Source organism: Sceloporus occidentalis, unplaced genomic scaffold (genome assembly GCF_023333645.1).
Source record: "Sceloporus occidentalis isolate IW3139 unplaced genomic scaffold, rSceOcc1.0.p SCAF_1, whole genome shotgun sequence".
Taxonomy (NCBI): Eukaryota; Metazoa; Chordata; class Lepidosauria; order Squamata; family Phrynosomatidae; genus Sceloporus; species Sceloporus occidentalis.
In genome coordinates this window covers 27,206,593-27,221,643 of record NW_028316981.1, presented here as the reverse complement: position 1 = coordinate 27,221,643, position 15,051 = coordinate 27,206,593, and the positions used below count along the sequence as shown (strand labels likewise).

General features: G+C 38.5%; 1 protein-coding gene across 5 annotated transcripts in view; it reads left to right on the top strand.

The window, feature by feature from the left end:
• CFAP20DC (CFAP20 domain containing) overlaps window positions 1-15,051 on the top strand; it is a 254,220-nt gene that overhangs the window by 102,954 nt on the left and 136,215 nt on the right. For all 5 annotated transcript variants that reach the window (XM_089518704.1, XM_089518719.1, XM_089518733.1 and 2 more), the window contains one exon: window positions 239-379. In XM_089518704.1, the coding sequence (XP_089374830.1) occupies window positions 239-379 (141 nt within the window). The remainder of the gene's footprint in view (window positions 1-238; window positions 380-15,051) is intronic.

The following is a 15,051-nucleotide window of genomic DNA, read 5'->3' as shown; positions in this document are numbered from 1 at the left end:
CAAGGTTTTTCATTTTGTTACTGCAGAGGCTAGAATCTTTAAAAGTATGAATGCTGAATTTTTCAGTATATGTTTACATGTTTATGGGGTCCTGGCAATTATGTTTATAGGGTCCTGGCAGTTATTTTGTGGGTTGAATTATCATCATGATTATTCTTGGCTGTTTTGTTCAGCCAGTCAGAAAAGTGAAGCCTTTGCCATTTTTTCCACAGATTTACACTGATTTTTCCATTCACAGTTGCTGGGCGAACAGATACCATACCTCGAGCCTGTCAGTTAAATTCAGATGTGCCACAAGTCACACAGCTGCTGAATATGGACAAATTCCGCCCAGCAGAACAAAAATGTGTAGGTCAGCCCATAACCTCATCAGAATTAGGTAAGTTGTCTTATGAATACCCTACAAATGAGTGACTTTTAAGAGCCCTGGTCATCACTGCCCTGCTCAGGTCTTGCACTCAGTTGGTGCTTCTGTACAATTATACCCCCGACTCATTTTGATAGCTCTTTGGTCTTCATGATTCTGTACATTTATTTATACATGCTCCCCAATTAACCTTATGGTCTGTATTTACTCTGAACTAACATAGGATTTAATTGCATACACTGGACTCTAATTCGACTCTTTTTGTAGTTTGGAAGAACTTATTGCATCAGAGTTTATTTAAGCATAAAACAGTTTTTGTTCACTTAACTTTTGTGCATTTACACATTTACATGGTTGAATCTCTTGTGTACACATGTGATAGCAATGCAAATTGAATGTTTTCATTCCAAGTTGTAATGCAACAACAGTTGGAAAAAATCAAAAGATGTATGTGAGCATGCATATGAACGTCAGGATACTGTCAGTGAACAAATGCTCATGTATGTGCACACACATGTACACATACATATGCAGAAACAGGTTTTTACAAGCCAGTTGTATCAGTTATTCATCAATATGTTATTGTTAACTGCTGTCGAGTCAACTCTAACTTACGGTGGCCCTATGAAGGCCCTTCAAGCCACCCTGCTATCAACAGTGCTGTTCAGATCTTGCAGACTCAGGGCTGTGGCTTGCTTCACCCCAAGCCCAAAACACGTGGACTAAATGAAGCAGCTTCTGGCCACTTTGAAGGTGTGGCATTTACATGATGGTGGCCGGAAGCTGCTCTGACACTACCCTCTGGCCCAAAGGACCGGATTAATCCGTCATTTTAATCCGTCTCCTGGACAGTGCGGTTTGGGATTACAGGTGGCGGCCTGCTTTGGGAGCAGTCCGTGTAGTTGCCACAGTTTTGGCTGGAGCAACCAGAGACTGCTCCTTCCTGACTGTCTGCTTCGCTCCTGAGTATATCTAGTTGTAATCTGGTCTTCCTCTTTTCCTGCCTTCTACCTTGTCAAACATCATTGTCTTTTCTAAGATAGTCTCATTTTAGTCATCTTGGCTTCTAGGGATTGTTCAGCTTGATTTGTCTAGGACCTCTTTATTTGTCTTTTTGGCAGTCCATGGTATCTGCAGAACTCTTCTTCAGCACCTCATTTCAAGTAGGTTGATTCTCTTCATATCAGTTTCTTCATTGTCCAGCTTTCACAACTATTCCTAGAAATTGAAAATACAATGGCATGGGCAATCCTGATTTTGGTATTCAATTATATGGCACCTGGTGGTGCAGTGGTTAAATGCCTGTACTGCAGCCACTCACTCATAAACCATAAGGTTGTGAGTTCAATATCAGCGAAAGGGCTCAAGCTCAACTCAGGCTTGCATCCTTCTGAGATCACTAAAATGAGTACCCAGATTGTTGGGGGCATTTAGCTTATACTTTGTAAACTGCTTAGGGGGTGCTTAAGTGCACTGACAAGCGATATAGAAATGTACTTGCTATTGCTATTGCTATATATATCCTTTACACTTCAGGATCTTGTCCAGTTCCTTCATATTTACTCTTCCAAGAACTTGTCTTCTTCTAATTAATGACTGAGTCAGGGTATAACAAATCTTTAACTATCTCAGTGTCTTCATTGTTGGTCTCTGAGAAAGAAAGCAGGGCATAATTGTACCTCTCCATAACCCCTTTTACAGTGAGATCGCACTATACGTGAACTTCTCTTCTGCGGCTTTCAGCATACACTGAAGCCACAGCGCATTGTTAATAATGACACGCACCACACCACGTGCATGTGCCTGTTATTTTCAATGGCACATGAACATATGCGGTTTTCCCCTTATGCGAGGGGAGGGGTCCAGAAAAGACCCACCACATAAGGGAAGGCAGGACTATATATGGATTGTTTACAGAAAAGGCATGGTATTGGTCTGTATCAATATAGCAGCTTGACATTTTGTGCTTTGAAAAAATGGTGAATGCTCAATGAAGGAAGAGAAGCAAATCTAGAGGATTACTCTTGCACTCATTTGGAGAACGAGGAGGACAAAATCAGTGAAATATTCTGTCCTTCAGAATATGTGATTGGTCCCTTTAAGAAATGGTCACTTACATTGGCTCTAAGCCACATACCATACTGAACTTGCTTGAAGTTTCCATTTAAAGAAAGAAATACTTTCAAAACTGCCATCCTCTTTCAAGAACAGATATGTTAATAATCTCTCTTGAAAGGAAGGTATTGTTCTCCTATTAAATTCCATAATGAGAAAAGATCTTTATTAATATGAATGGCAACAAAATAAGAAAGGTGAATAATTTAATTTAGAATATCATTGTAGTACTTCTGTTTCAAATATAATGAAAACAAAAAGGTAATAGAGCTCATTTAATTTTGGATAACCACTTAGGGGGATAATTATTTTTTATTTTTTATTTCCTGCTCTATATAACACCATGATCTGCTTTAATTTTATAAGCCATTTAATTATATGTTTGAATAAAAATTCAAGACTTCATCTAGGTATTTCAGTGTCTTTGATTTTAAAGTTCAAGGACACTTTGATGCATGATATAAAATCTTACAGGGTGGGGCAATATGAGCATGGGCTCATTGGATGGATTCATTGAAAACTTTTAATGACACTATTAATATTTTTATGTGTGGAATAAAAACTATTTTGCTGATTATTCAACTTACACATGTCCTGTAGTGAATATACATTATTATGATATCATGCAAACATGAAACATGTCATAATTTCCATTTAATAAATATCATGCAGTATCTCAAAACAAGTAATGAAGTGATCTAGGTAGCAGCTAAATTACTCAGGTTACTTAGATATTCAGATAAATATAAGTGTTCCTTATATTGAAATTTGGTGACAAAACATAACATGAAGGATATTGAATTAATTATGTTATAGGTTTAAATTAGCCAAGATGTTGGGGAGGCATAGACCTAACTAGCCCATTCTCTGCTTGGACCTTGAACTTTAGCTTTTATCACAACAGTGAAGCTAACCCTTTTGTTGGCAAAATTATCCAGAGATGGATATTTATCACTAAACAGAAGAACCAAGAATGATTAAATTCCTAGCCAATAACCAGACAAGAAGGTCTACGTCCAATGCTCAATGCCCTTCCAAATCTAACACTGGTTGCCCAAGATATTTCACTGTGCCTTTAGATCAGCCTCTATGAGTATGATCTCCAGTAAAATGCTTTCTCGTTAACATCTGTTAGTGTAATTACATGCATATTAAGGTTGTCATAGAATTCTTTGGCTTTTCTAGGTTGTGTTTTGCACATTATGTTCTCACTATATTCTCTCTATTCACTGTGTGCAAAATTTTCAGATAGGTAAATATGGTAGTCTGTTGCAACAAAACTACAGTGTAGCACATTTAAGGCTAATAGATTTTATAGCATTTAATTTTGTATGGATAACAATCCACTTTGTGAAATGCATGTAGTGTAATCTTAAGAGTTTCCGATATATATTCAAGTAATACATGGCAGAGTGGGATCGCTGCAAAATTGTGTTCAACAAGTACTGACAGTGACAATTCTATTACCACAGTTCTGTTACCAATATACATATCAAAGAAAACAAAACTGGGAAGCACCCAATGTAATCTGTAGAAAACACAAGACATGTCTCCAGGAGTTCAGTGATGAATGATTTATTAATAAACAGCCTGTAATGCTCACAACCCAGGCCCAGCAGTCAGAGGCAGCCCAGTAATGCACTTGGCTGATGGACACTTCATTCCCTGCCTGAGCTGTGCGATATCACACCCACAGCTCAATCACTAGCTATCAGGTGTAACACTCACAGCCTATCCAGCTGCCAGGCATATATGGGTTTGAATATGAAGCTGACGAAAGAGTCAGTTCTGGTATTGGAAGGGTTGTTTATTGAGAAAAATGAGATAGAAAGGAATAAAAGCATAGAATCACAATCCTACCCTCCAGTTTCCAACAAGTAAGTATAAAGAAGAACAGAAAGCCAAGCATGTATCAAATAACATAAAAGGAAAGAAAGAGCAATCCCACACTCCAGTTCAACCTATCAGGAAGAAAGAAACCAGGCACCCAGCGTCTCTGGCCGGCAGCATGCCCTGGCAAAGCACTTCACGCGTATACATTGTTCATGTAAGGCTGCAAATTTCCCTGCGAGTCAAAGATCCTTTTGTCTGCTAGCATCATATATATTGTTGTCAGTTTTCACCAACTTAGCACATATACTATATCATCATGTTCTGACAGAGTTTGCGCCAAGGGAACATGGGAGGGGGGGCATTCCCATACCCACTCTGCAAGTTTTTTGCCTCACCCCAGGTGCCGGAGGAGCAAGGAGCTGCTTATCTGTCTTTGGTCTGGAATGTCATCGGTTCTACCCTCTGTCCTATCACGGCCAAAGAGAATTTTCTGTGACCGATTCTCACAACAAGGCCTATACATATTTAAAGCTAACTGCAGCCTGAACCAAAGTTTTGCTAGAACTATAAATCTCGGGGCTATACACAGCCTGATGCATTTTGGCTGGTATATGCTCTCAAAGGCTTTATTCAATGGCTTCTTCCTTTTATCCAGTGAGTTTTATGTAGACTTTGATCTTCAGAAATTTCTGAAGTTAAATTACATACAGTTCTTGAGAGCATAAACAGGCTTGAGAGCATATACAGTTTGGGCTCTTTATTAATAAATCAGTCATTATTGAACACTTTGAGACAGAAGAACAGATATATAATATTAATGTGATCTTGGATACCATATACAGTGTAATCACCTCATGGCAAATACCTCTATAAAAGTTGTAAAAAAGAAAAACATGGCTTTCTTTTAAAATTTCCTCTGAGGGTTATAATCTGTTGGAGTAGGGTGTCTTCTGAATCCTTCCTTTTCCACAAACTCTTCAAAAACTGTCTTTTCATCTTGCCAGCAAGCTGTTTTTATTGAAGCAGGCTTTTAATACATAATCATGTCAGGATGGCTTTTATATGGGGTATATGTTTTAATCATGCTTTTTACGTTCTGTATTTTTAATGTATTTTATGCTGTTTTTAGTTAGATTAATTTAATTCTTTTTAAATTTTATTGTAATGTTTTCAAAATATTTTTAATGGTGAGCTACCTTGGGTCTCTTTCTGGAAGAAAGATGGCATAAAAATGATATAAATAAATAAATAAATCCCTCATGAAGTGGAAGTGAAGTTATCACACAATAGTGTGAAAGAATTAATTCTCTCTGATACACAGTACCTACTCATTTTTTAATTTGCCAAGTGTTTCATTTAGAAACAGAAGATGGACAAATGCCGAATTATATACCGTATATAGTTGAATATAAGTCGACCTCATGTATAAATCAAGGGCAGATTTTGGGGCCAGAATTATGGATTTTGGTATCACCTGTGGATAAGTCGAGGGTAAAACATAAAACAAAGGATCTAAAGCAAAGAAAAACAATATCAAAGAACTTGCAATATTCCACCAGGCATAACTGTATGTGCTCACACCAGTGACTGTGAATGGATAAGAGAGTAGAAGGAGGTCACTGCTTCCAGGACAGATTACACTCTTGGCTTTCACAAGAGTGTATGGTTCACAAGAGAGAATGGTTCTTTTTTTCATAAATGTTAAAATACAGTACTTAGATTGACCCGTGGATATCGACTGAGGTTTTTGGGGTCAATTTTTTGACTAAAATTTCTACACTTATACATGAGTATATACAGTAGGTTTCCTATTTCCTAGCCCAAACGTCTACCCAATAAGATCAGTCTGCCTGTTGTCACATGTGGAAATACTGTTGTTATGCTTTCTTCTCAGCTGCTTCTCTTTTCTCATTCTCCATCTCCCCAAGCATATCTATCCACTGTCCTTCCTCTTCTTTCTTAGTACAAACAATCAATTCAAAAACTGACATACCCTTTTCTTATTACGGCAGCCCTCAAACTTCAGGTAGCTTACATGCCAAGGCCCTTGGGACAGATACTATAATGTAGTAGTTTGAGTGTTAGACTAGGACTCTGTTAGACCAGGGTTCAAATTCCCACTCAGCCATGGAAACTCACTGCATAATCTTCAGCAAATCACACTCTCTCAGTGTCAGAAGAAGGCAATGGAAAGTTCCCTCTGAAGAAATCTTGTTAAGATTTGATAGATTCTCCTTAGGCATTCCATAAATGGGAAATGACAAAGAGCCACATTGACAACAAAATGTGCCTTTCTACACCATTATAACAAATAATAGGGCAAACCATAACAAGAGCTGGCTCAAGATATTTTGTTGTCTGATTGAAAGGACAAGTTGCACCTTTCTTTCCCTATGGAATGACCAACTGAACTGGAAATTGAACCTTACTTCATCCCCTCTCCCCCCACCCCACCCAGCCATACACCTGTACCTTACAAAGGCCTGTCTGTTCTTTCCTTTTCCCTCAAACATTTGTTCAGCTGAAAGTTCCTAATTCATTGTGTACAAATAATTTCCATGAATTTCAAATATAATTATGTGCTTCTGAAGAGCAATTTGGTGTCCTGAATGCTTTCAGAAAAATTAATAAAACCAGTGTGGATCCAGTTAATCATTATGTGTGTAATTTGACTAAAATTTTATGATGTTAATTCCTTCAGTTCCCACCCCAGATTAAGTACTGACTTTTAGTCAATGTAAAACTGCAGGAAGTACTCCCCCCCCCCCTCATTAATGGGACTGTGGTTTAATTGAACACAAAATCAACTATGGTTACTTAAATAGAGCAGTTCAACTTGCTAATGACAAGATGTAGTGGTCCACTAAACACAAATCAAAACTGCTAATTTACTTAAAAATTAGCACTCTCCTTGCCTGAGTGCTTTTGGTTCCAAAGCAGCAATGCTTTTAGTCTTTTGTTGCTTCTTTCATGTGCTATCGGGGTAAGGACTGTTGCATTTGTGTAAAAGTTACATTTTTTACAGTGAAACACACAAACCATTGTTCTCAATTCATCTGCAGAAGTGTGCCTTAATCCATTCCTCTGTTAATTGTGAGCCAACCTTAAAAAAAGGCTTTTTGGTAAATCCACATCGTCTTAACTATCATCAGGCTGCAGACTATATCCAAGCTTTCTCAATTCACACAGTACTGTCAGCACTTCATATCCAGAGATTCTGTATCCATGAAGTCTACCATCCATGGCTTGAAAATATTCCAGAAAATAATAATACAAAAATTAAAACTTGATTTTGCCATTTTATATAAGGAACACCATTTTATTATGCCACTGTACAGTATATAATGAGACTTATGCTTCCACAGTTTTTGGTATCCACAGGGGTCCTCAAACCACAGCGGATACCAAGGGCTTGCTGTATGTCATTGTTCTCATGGGAGTCTATCTAGGGATATTGCTCAGATATACTTACTGATGCATTCTGAATTAGTCCTATAAACATGGCATATCTGCATGAAAAATAACCATTTGATAAATACTACGGAATGTATTTTGTACAACAAATCCACATGCATGTTGCTGTTTTCAAAATCAGTAATGTGTTCAGGTAGGCGGAAGGAACATCAACAATCTAAGATATGTAGACAACACAGTATTAATAGTGGAAAACATCAATGTCTTAGAACAATTAGTAAGGAAGGTCAAGAAAGCGCAAAGGCAGGTCTGCTGCTGAACATAAAGAAAAATAATGACCACAGAGCATCTACATAAATTCAACCTAGACAAAATGGAAATCAAAGAGTCCCCAAACCTAAGAACAAACTCTGAACAGAATAGTGACTGCAGTCAAGAAATCTGAAGAAAACTAGGAATGAGAAGGGCAGCTATGAAAGAACTAGACAAGATTCTAACTGAGCACTAAAGTTAGAATCATCCAAGCCATTGTGTTCCTCATCACCATGTACGGATGTGAGAGTTGGACAGTGAAAAAAAGTGAATAAGATCAACTCATTTGAGTTGTGATACTGGAGAAGAGTGCTGAGGATACTGTGGAGAGCAAAAAAGACAAACAAATGGGTCCTAGAACTGATCAAGCATGAAATCTTGGATTCTAAGGTGCTCGATAGATGGGCCCTATGGGACTCCGTCGTCACGTGCGTCTGCTTGTCTTGGCACCTTTATGATGCCGCAAGTGTGCCATTGGTGCCTTGTAGCATCACAACGGTGCCGCAAAAAGAAACCGCTTTTTTCAGGTTCTTTTTGCTGCACGAGGGAGCCACGTGGTTTGTCCGCTGCGGCTCCCTCGCGCAGCAAACCAGGGTGGTGGCAGACCACCCTTTTGGGTGGTCTGTATCCTGCCTAAGATGATCAAATTGAGGCTATTGTATTTTGGTCACATCATGAGAAGATGGGACTCATTAGAAAAGACAATAATGCTAGGAAAGGTAGAGGGCAACAGAAAGAGAGAAAGACTGCACGCCAGATGGCTGGCACAACTAGGGAGGTTTTAGGTTTGAGTCTGCAGGACCTAAGTAGAGCAGTGGAAGATGGAGGGTCTTGGAGGTGTTTCATCCACAGGGTCACCAGACATCAAGGGCAACTAAAAGGCAGTTAACAACAACAACACAATGTGTGCTTTCCAAACAAGTGTCTATATATTTTAGAAAGAGCCCTGCATAGTTGCATTCTCTGCTTCTAAATTAGATTGACAATTTCACACTTTATAACAGTATTACCTGTCCTAATCTGAATTTAAGGAGATGCCTTGCACAACCTAGAAGAATTCACAGGAGACGTTTTCAGAACTCCTGCAGGTCTCTGGTAATGTTGAGTGGCTTAAAATGGAATTATTTTAAGACCTGTATTAGCACATGAAAAAAAAAAGATGTTCTCAGCCAATAAATAGATTAGATGCAGCGGATGTTTTTCTTATGTTGCTTCTTAACTAAAATTTGTACATTGGGGAAATGGTCAGCCATCATGATTTTTCTGTTGTTGTTGGATTTTTATTTATTTATTTGATTGATTTGTATTCTGCCTTTCTCTCAGAAGGGACTCAAAGCCCATTACTATATACAGTAAGTTAAAACAGATAAAACTGTATGGAATATAAAAGTATAAAAAGCATTCAACCATCAGCCCAACTGATACTTTTACTTCAGCAACATAAAACATGATTTAAAAACTTAAAACACATGTTACATATTGGAAAATAGCACACCTGGTTGCATGTCCTTTTACCCTGACAAATTAAGAAAAAGGCCTATTTAAACAGAAAGATTATTACCTTATGAGGAAAAAAAAAACAGTAGAGAAGGAGGCAAATGGAATCTCCCTTTGGAGGGAGTTCCATAACTTAGGAGCCTCTATTGAGAAAGCTCTCCCATGGCCTCACCAAATGAGCCTGGGAGGGTGGTGGGATGGAGACAGAGCCCTCCTCCAAAGATTGTAATATTGAGTATAGTCATATGGGAAGATACAGGCTTTTTTTGGGTAGAGCAGCTTCACAGCATTAAAAACAGTATTAGAAACATAAAAAATAAAATTAGGGTAGGCTGGACCTAAGCCATAAGAGGCTTAGTTTTTTGTGAGGTTTTCGGGCTATGGGGCCATGTTCTGGGCATCCATTGTTCCGGGTCCTAGTCTCTGGAGCAGCAGAAAACAAGTCAGCTCCCTCCTCAATATGACATCCCTACAAGTATTTAAACAGGGCTATCATATCACCTCTTAACCTTCTCCAGGCTAAACATCCCCAGCTCCCTAAGGCATTCCTCAAAGGGCATGGTTTCCAGACCCTTCACCATTTTAGTTGCCCATGCTCTAGTTTCTCAATATCCTTTTTAAATTGTGGTGCCCAGAATTGGACACAATATTCCAGGTGGGGCCTGACCAGAGCGGAATAGAGTGGCGCTATTACTTCCCTTGATCTAGACCAGGGGTAGGCAACCTGCGGGCCGGATGCGGCCCGGCAAGGCCTTGGGACCGGCCCCAGCCCGGTCCTGCCGCCAATTGCTGCCGGGGCCTTTGGGGTGCAATTGTCTATAGAAGCCTCAGAAACATGCATTTATATTAACATTTTTTAAAAAATCAGCAAATTTTTTCACGTGTCCTCCATTTTTTTAAAAAAAAAGTGTCTTCCATTTGAAAATTTTGTCCTACATTTTTCCTGGTTTATTTATATATTTAATTTTTTTAAAAAATTATTTAATTATTTATTTTTTATTTCGGCCCCCCAGTTGTCTGAGGGACAGCAACCCGGCCCCCGGCTCAAAAAGATTGCCTACCCCTGATCTAGACACTATACTTCTATTGATGCAGCCTAAAATCCCATTGGCCTTTTTAGCTGCCGCATCACACTGTTGACTCATGTTCAACTTGTGGTCTACTTGGACTCCCACATCCCTTTGACATGTAGTCTTGTTCAGCCAGGTGTCACCCATCCTATATCTGTTCATTTCATTTTTCGGCCCTAAGTGCAGTACCTTGCATTTCTCCATGTTGAAATTCATTTTATTATCTTTGGCCCAGCTTTCTAGTCTTCAACTTCACATAAGAGGTTTATAAGGTCAAGACCAGAATTTTGAATTACCATATATACTTGACTATAAATCAACCTCATGTATAAGTTGAGGGCAGGTTTGGGGGCCAAAATTAGGGATATTGATATGACCCATGGATAAGTCGAGAGTAAAACTTAGAGGCATGTAACAAAGGATGTAAAGGATGAAGCAAAGAAAAACAATGTCAAAGAACATTAAAAAATTCCAGCAGATACTCATACTAAAGGCTGGCTTAATGAGAAACAGTGAGGGGTTCAGTGCTTGCAGGACAGATAATGTTCTTGCCTTTCACTAGGGGATGGCTTCTTGTTAAAATAAATGTTAAAGTACAGTGTTTACATTGATCCGTGGATAAGTCGAAACAGGTTTGGGGGGGTCAGTTTTTTGACTTAAATTTCTAGACTTACACATGAGTATATACAGTATGTCTCAATATGAGCTAATGGGTTGTGAATAGGTTTCAACAAACTCCACATAACTAGCCCTAATCAGTAGTCTAGTCCCAGCATTTTGGACCTGGTGGAATTTTTGAGTAGTTTCCATAGGCAGCCCCATGTAGAGTACATTACAGTAATCCCCCTGAGATGTGATCTTATGATGGCTAGGTATGGCTTCTCAAGAAACAGGCATAGCTGACACAGTAGTTTTAACTGTGCCAACACACTCCTGATCACCACAGAAATATAGGCCTCCAGATACGGGGGTGAGCCTAAGAGTATTTTCAAGCCACACTCAATAATATGCTGGACACTTGTGTGCATGTGTGTGCATTTTTAAAAAAACACCAGCTTCCCTATTAGTACTTACCATTTCATCAATATCAAAATGGAAAACAAGGAAAATCTCATTTTTTAAAAGATTTGCAACACTTGCATTTTACCATTCTCACCACATTCTTTTTGGCAAGCAGCAAAATGATGGTTAAGCTACCATAATGGATATGAATAGAAGCATATGTTAATTCAGTGTTATACACCTTTCAAAGGAACTCTCCATCAAGAGCAGTTTTTGTCCAGCCTTTCCAAAACTCATAGAATTTAGTGATGGTGATGGTGGTAGTAGCAGTAATTAGTAGTAGTAGTTCAAATTAATAGTAGTAGTAGTAGTAGTAGTAGTTATAGTGCAAAAATTATACTGTTTCTATAAAATGTTACAGTAAAAGCAGAAACTATAATTAAATAGCTAAAATAATGAGAATAGTCAATGTAATGAAGATAAAGTGACTGTTTCAAGAAAGGCAATTAGAAGATGCACCTCCAGCTTTTACCATCCAAACTACAAAGGTATATTGCCCTTGTTAAAGTAGTAAAATAATTAGTGGGTACATACATCCCTGACCTATGCCAAGTTCATCTGTGTGTGTGTGAACTAGAAAAAATGAAATGCCTTGAGCTTCTGGTTTTAATCTAATCTTTATTTTTAAACTTGAACTATGAATAGGAGATGAATTCTTTTGCCATCCTTATCCTTTCAAAGTTCCCAAGCCAGGACTTCCTGGAAGTGAGTACTTTAATAAGTTTAAGCTTCAATTTAATGAGAAATTTCATCTTTTATCTTCCAAACTTTATTTTTTTAATGTTGTTGTTCCACTACTAATCAAAAGCTGAAACTTCTTTTTAGACTGTTTTTAACTATACCTAGTTGTATCATGCCTTGTATGTGTTGATGTTTCCAATTAACTGCAGTCAATTAATGTGATCATGAATGGAAAATGTTCGTGTCAATCTGTTTTACTAATTGATATGGGGGCAGAGAACATCACAAAGTAGTCAGAAAATGATAGACATTGATGCAAAACTGAAAAAGGTCACCCAGCCTGAGGGAGCTGTTCCATCACTCCTTAAAATTTTAGAATCTCCCAATTTAGCAGGGGCAAGAGCCATCAAAGAGTAGAAGGTTATTTTCTTTTGCTACATGCAGGGAAGTTATGAAGCCAATTTTCTGATTAGTTTACCCTAACCTCTTTGCAACATGGGAGTACAAGGGAGCAAATCGAAAAAGGCCTGATGGTGTCCCAGTACACCTTGTAATTTGTTTCTCTTTCAGCATGGCCTCTTAAGTATGTAAGAAGAACCCTGCTGGAGCAGGCCAAAGACCAGCCTAGTTCAGCTTTTGTTAATAGATTGCCATTCAGATGCCTGCAGGAAACTCACAAGTAGGGCATGAATGCATAGCACACTCTAGCTCATCTTTCCCAGGATCAAAGACTCTGATACAACTGATCCTTCATGGCTAATAGGCATTGGTAGCCTAATTGCATATTAAAGCCATCCATGTTGCTGGCCATTACTGGAACTTGTGGAAACAAATTCCATAATTTAACTATGTGCTGTGTGAAGACATAGCTTCTTTCATCTGTCTGCCACGTGGTCTTCATTAGGTGACTTCAAATTCTAGTTTTACAAGGGGGAGAAAAACTTCTCCCAGTATATTTTTTCCACATCATGCATAATTTATACACTTCTTCCATGTCTTCACATGCTCAAGACTGAAGTACTGGAAGAAGATGCTGAGGGCAATAAAGCTTGATTCCAGTTATAATATGTGGAGAAACCTCAGTTAGATTGGCTTTAATGCATAAAAAGAGGTTTGTGGTGCATAACGTATCATTTTAATAAGTTATGGGAAATTAGAATCGATCAAGTATTAACACATCTGAATGAAATAAGTGAAATTATTATAATAGTCTATTGTTTTATAATTTATTAGATTGTTTTCCGTTCTTAGGCTGTGTGTTTTTTATTTTTCCAGTTTTGCTTTCCATTTTTTCTTTCTGTCATTATTTTTCTATGATTGAATTTATTAAACAAACATGTTTTTAATGATGAAGAGTGAAAGTTAGATTAGGTTTAAAATTCAGTATCTAGTGCCAGTATATTTTAATATACGCGTTTAATGGCCAGTAGGTTGCAATATACCCCACTGGTCATATATTTGATATATTTTCAACAAGCTTTCCTATAGTTCACCTGTGAAATAAACATTGTTAAGAATCTAACATTAATAGAAACATAACTTTTTGTTTATTCTGAGCCATTGGATTTCAGAGAACAGTCTGTTTGTGGGTGGGTTATATTATGCAGACCAGAATGTCCAACCTCTTAGTTTGGGAGTAGCTGGATCCTTCTTCTCTTGTTTATTTATAATCATAGTTTAGATCCCTCCCTCCCAAATATTAAAGAATATTTGCCTTTCATTCCTTTGAGCTAATCTCTTCAAAGATATAATCAAATACATCCATCCGTAGACATACCACTCAAATCAGTGAAACTCAAAAATAGGCATGAGTAATTTCATTCCCATTTATTTCAGTGGGTGTTATTTTAACAGTATGAGCTTTAGCAAGCTCTGGATCTAATTCAAGGTACTTGATTCAGGGTTTATAGGGTTCAATAGTGGCTAAAATCTTGCCATTCCCTGGCCATTGGTCTACAGGGAATAGACCACAGCTAAGCAATTATAGACCCCATTCACTTTCACCTATTTGCACTGGATGGAACTGGGCAGAATTGGATCCCCCCCTCCAGAATCCCTCCCGAAGCAAGTGCCCACTTTCATTTACCTTAATCAGGGTTATTTACCCCTGAATGCCCTTGCAGCTCTTTGCGGAGAGTTCACATTTGCAGTACCAGTTTAAAAGAAGGCTCCTTTGCTGTCAATCAAATTCTCTTCCGCTTTCGTCAAAGGTGATACAGCCATTGGCCAAGCGGATGGGTGCTTCTCCCCTTCTTTTTTTTAAAAAAACTGGTGGCATAGTGTGCATATTCTGTCAACTTGTGTTTGTTTGTGCATGAGTTGTGTGCCTTCAGGTCGTTCAGATTTCCTCCCCTTTGCATCCTCTCCTTTCCTTCCGTTTCGCAGAATGCAAGCCCTCATTCTCTCCCATTCGCATCCTGATCACCCACAATCCAGTTGTCTCTTTTGGACACACACACACACAGAACAACAACCCAACAGTTGTCTCTCCTGGACTAACAAACATTACATCCCCCCCCCCCCCCACAACAACAGCAACAGTTGTTTCTCCTGGTAACACACAAACACCACATCCCTGATCACGCACAGCCCAGTTGTCTCTTTTAGGCACCCACACACACAGGCCACATCCGCACACAATAACCACCACCACCCAACACTCTCCTGGACACACAACAACTCTACACCCCTTAATCCCCC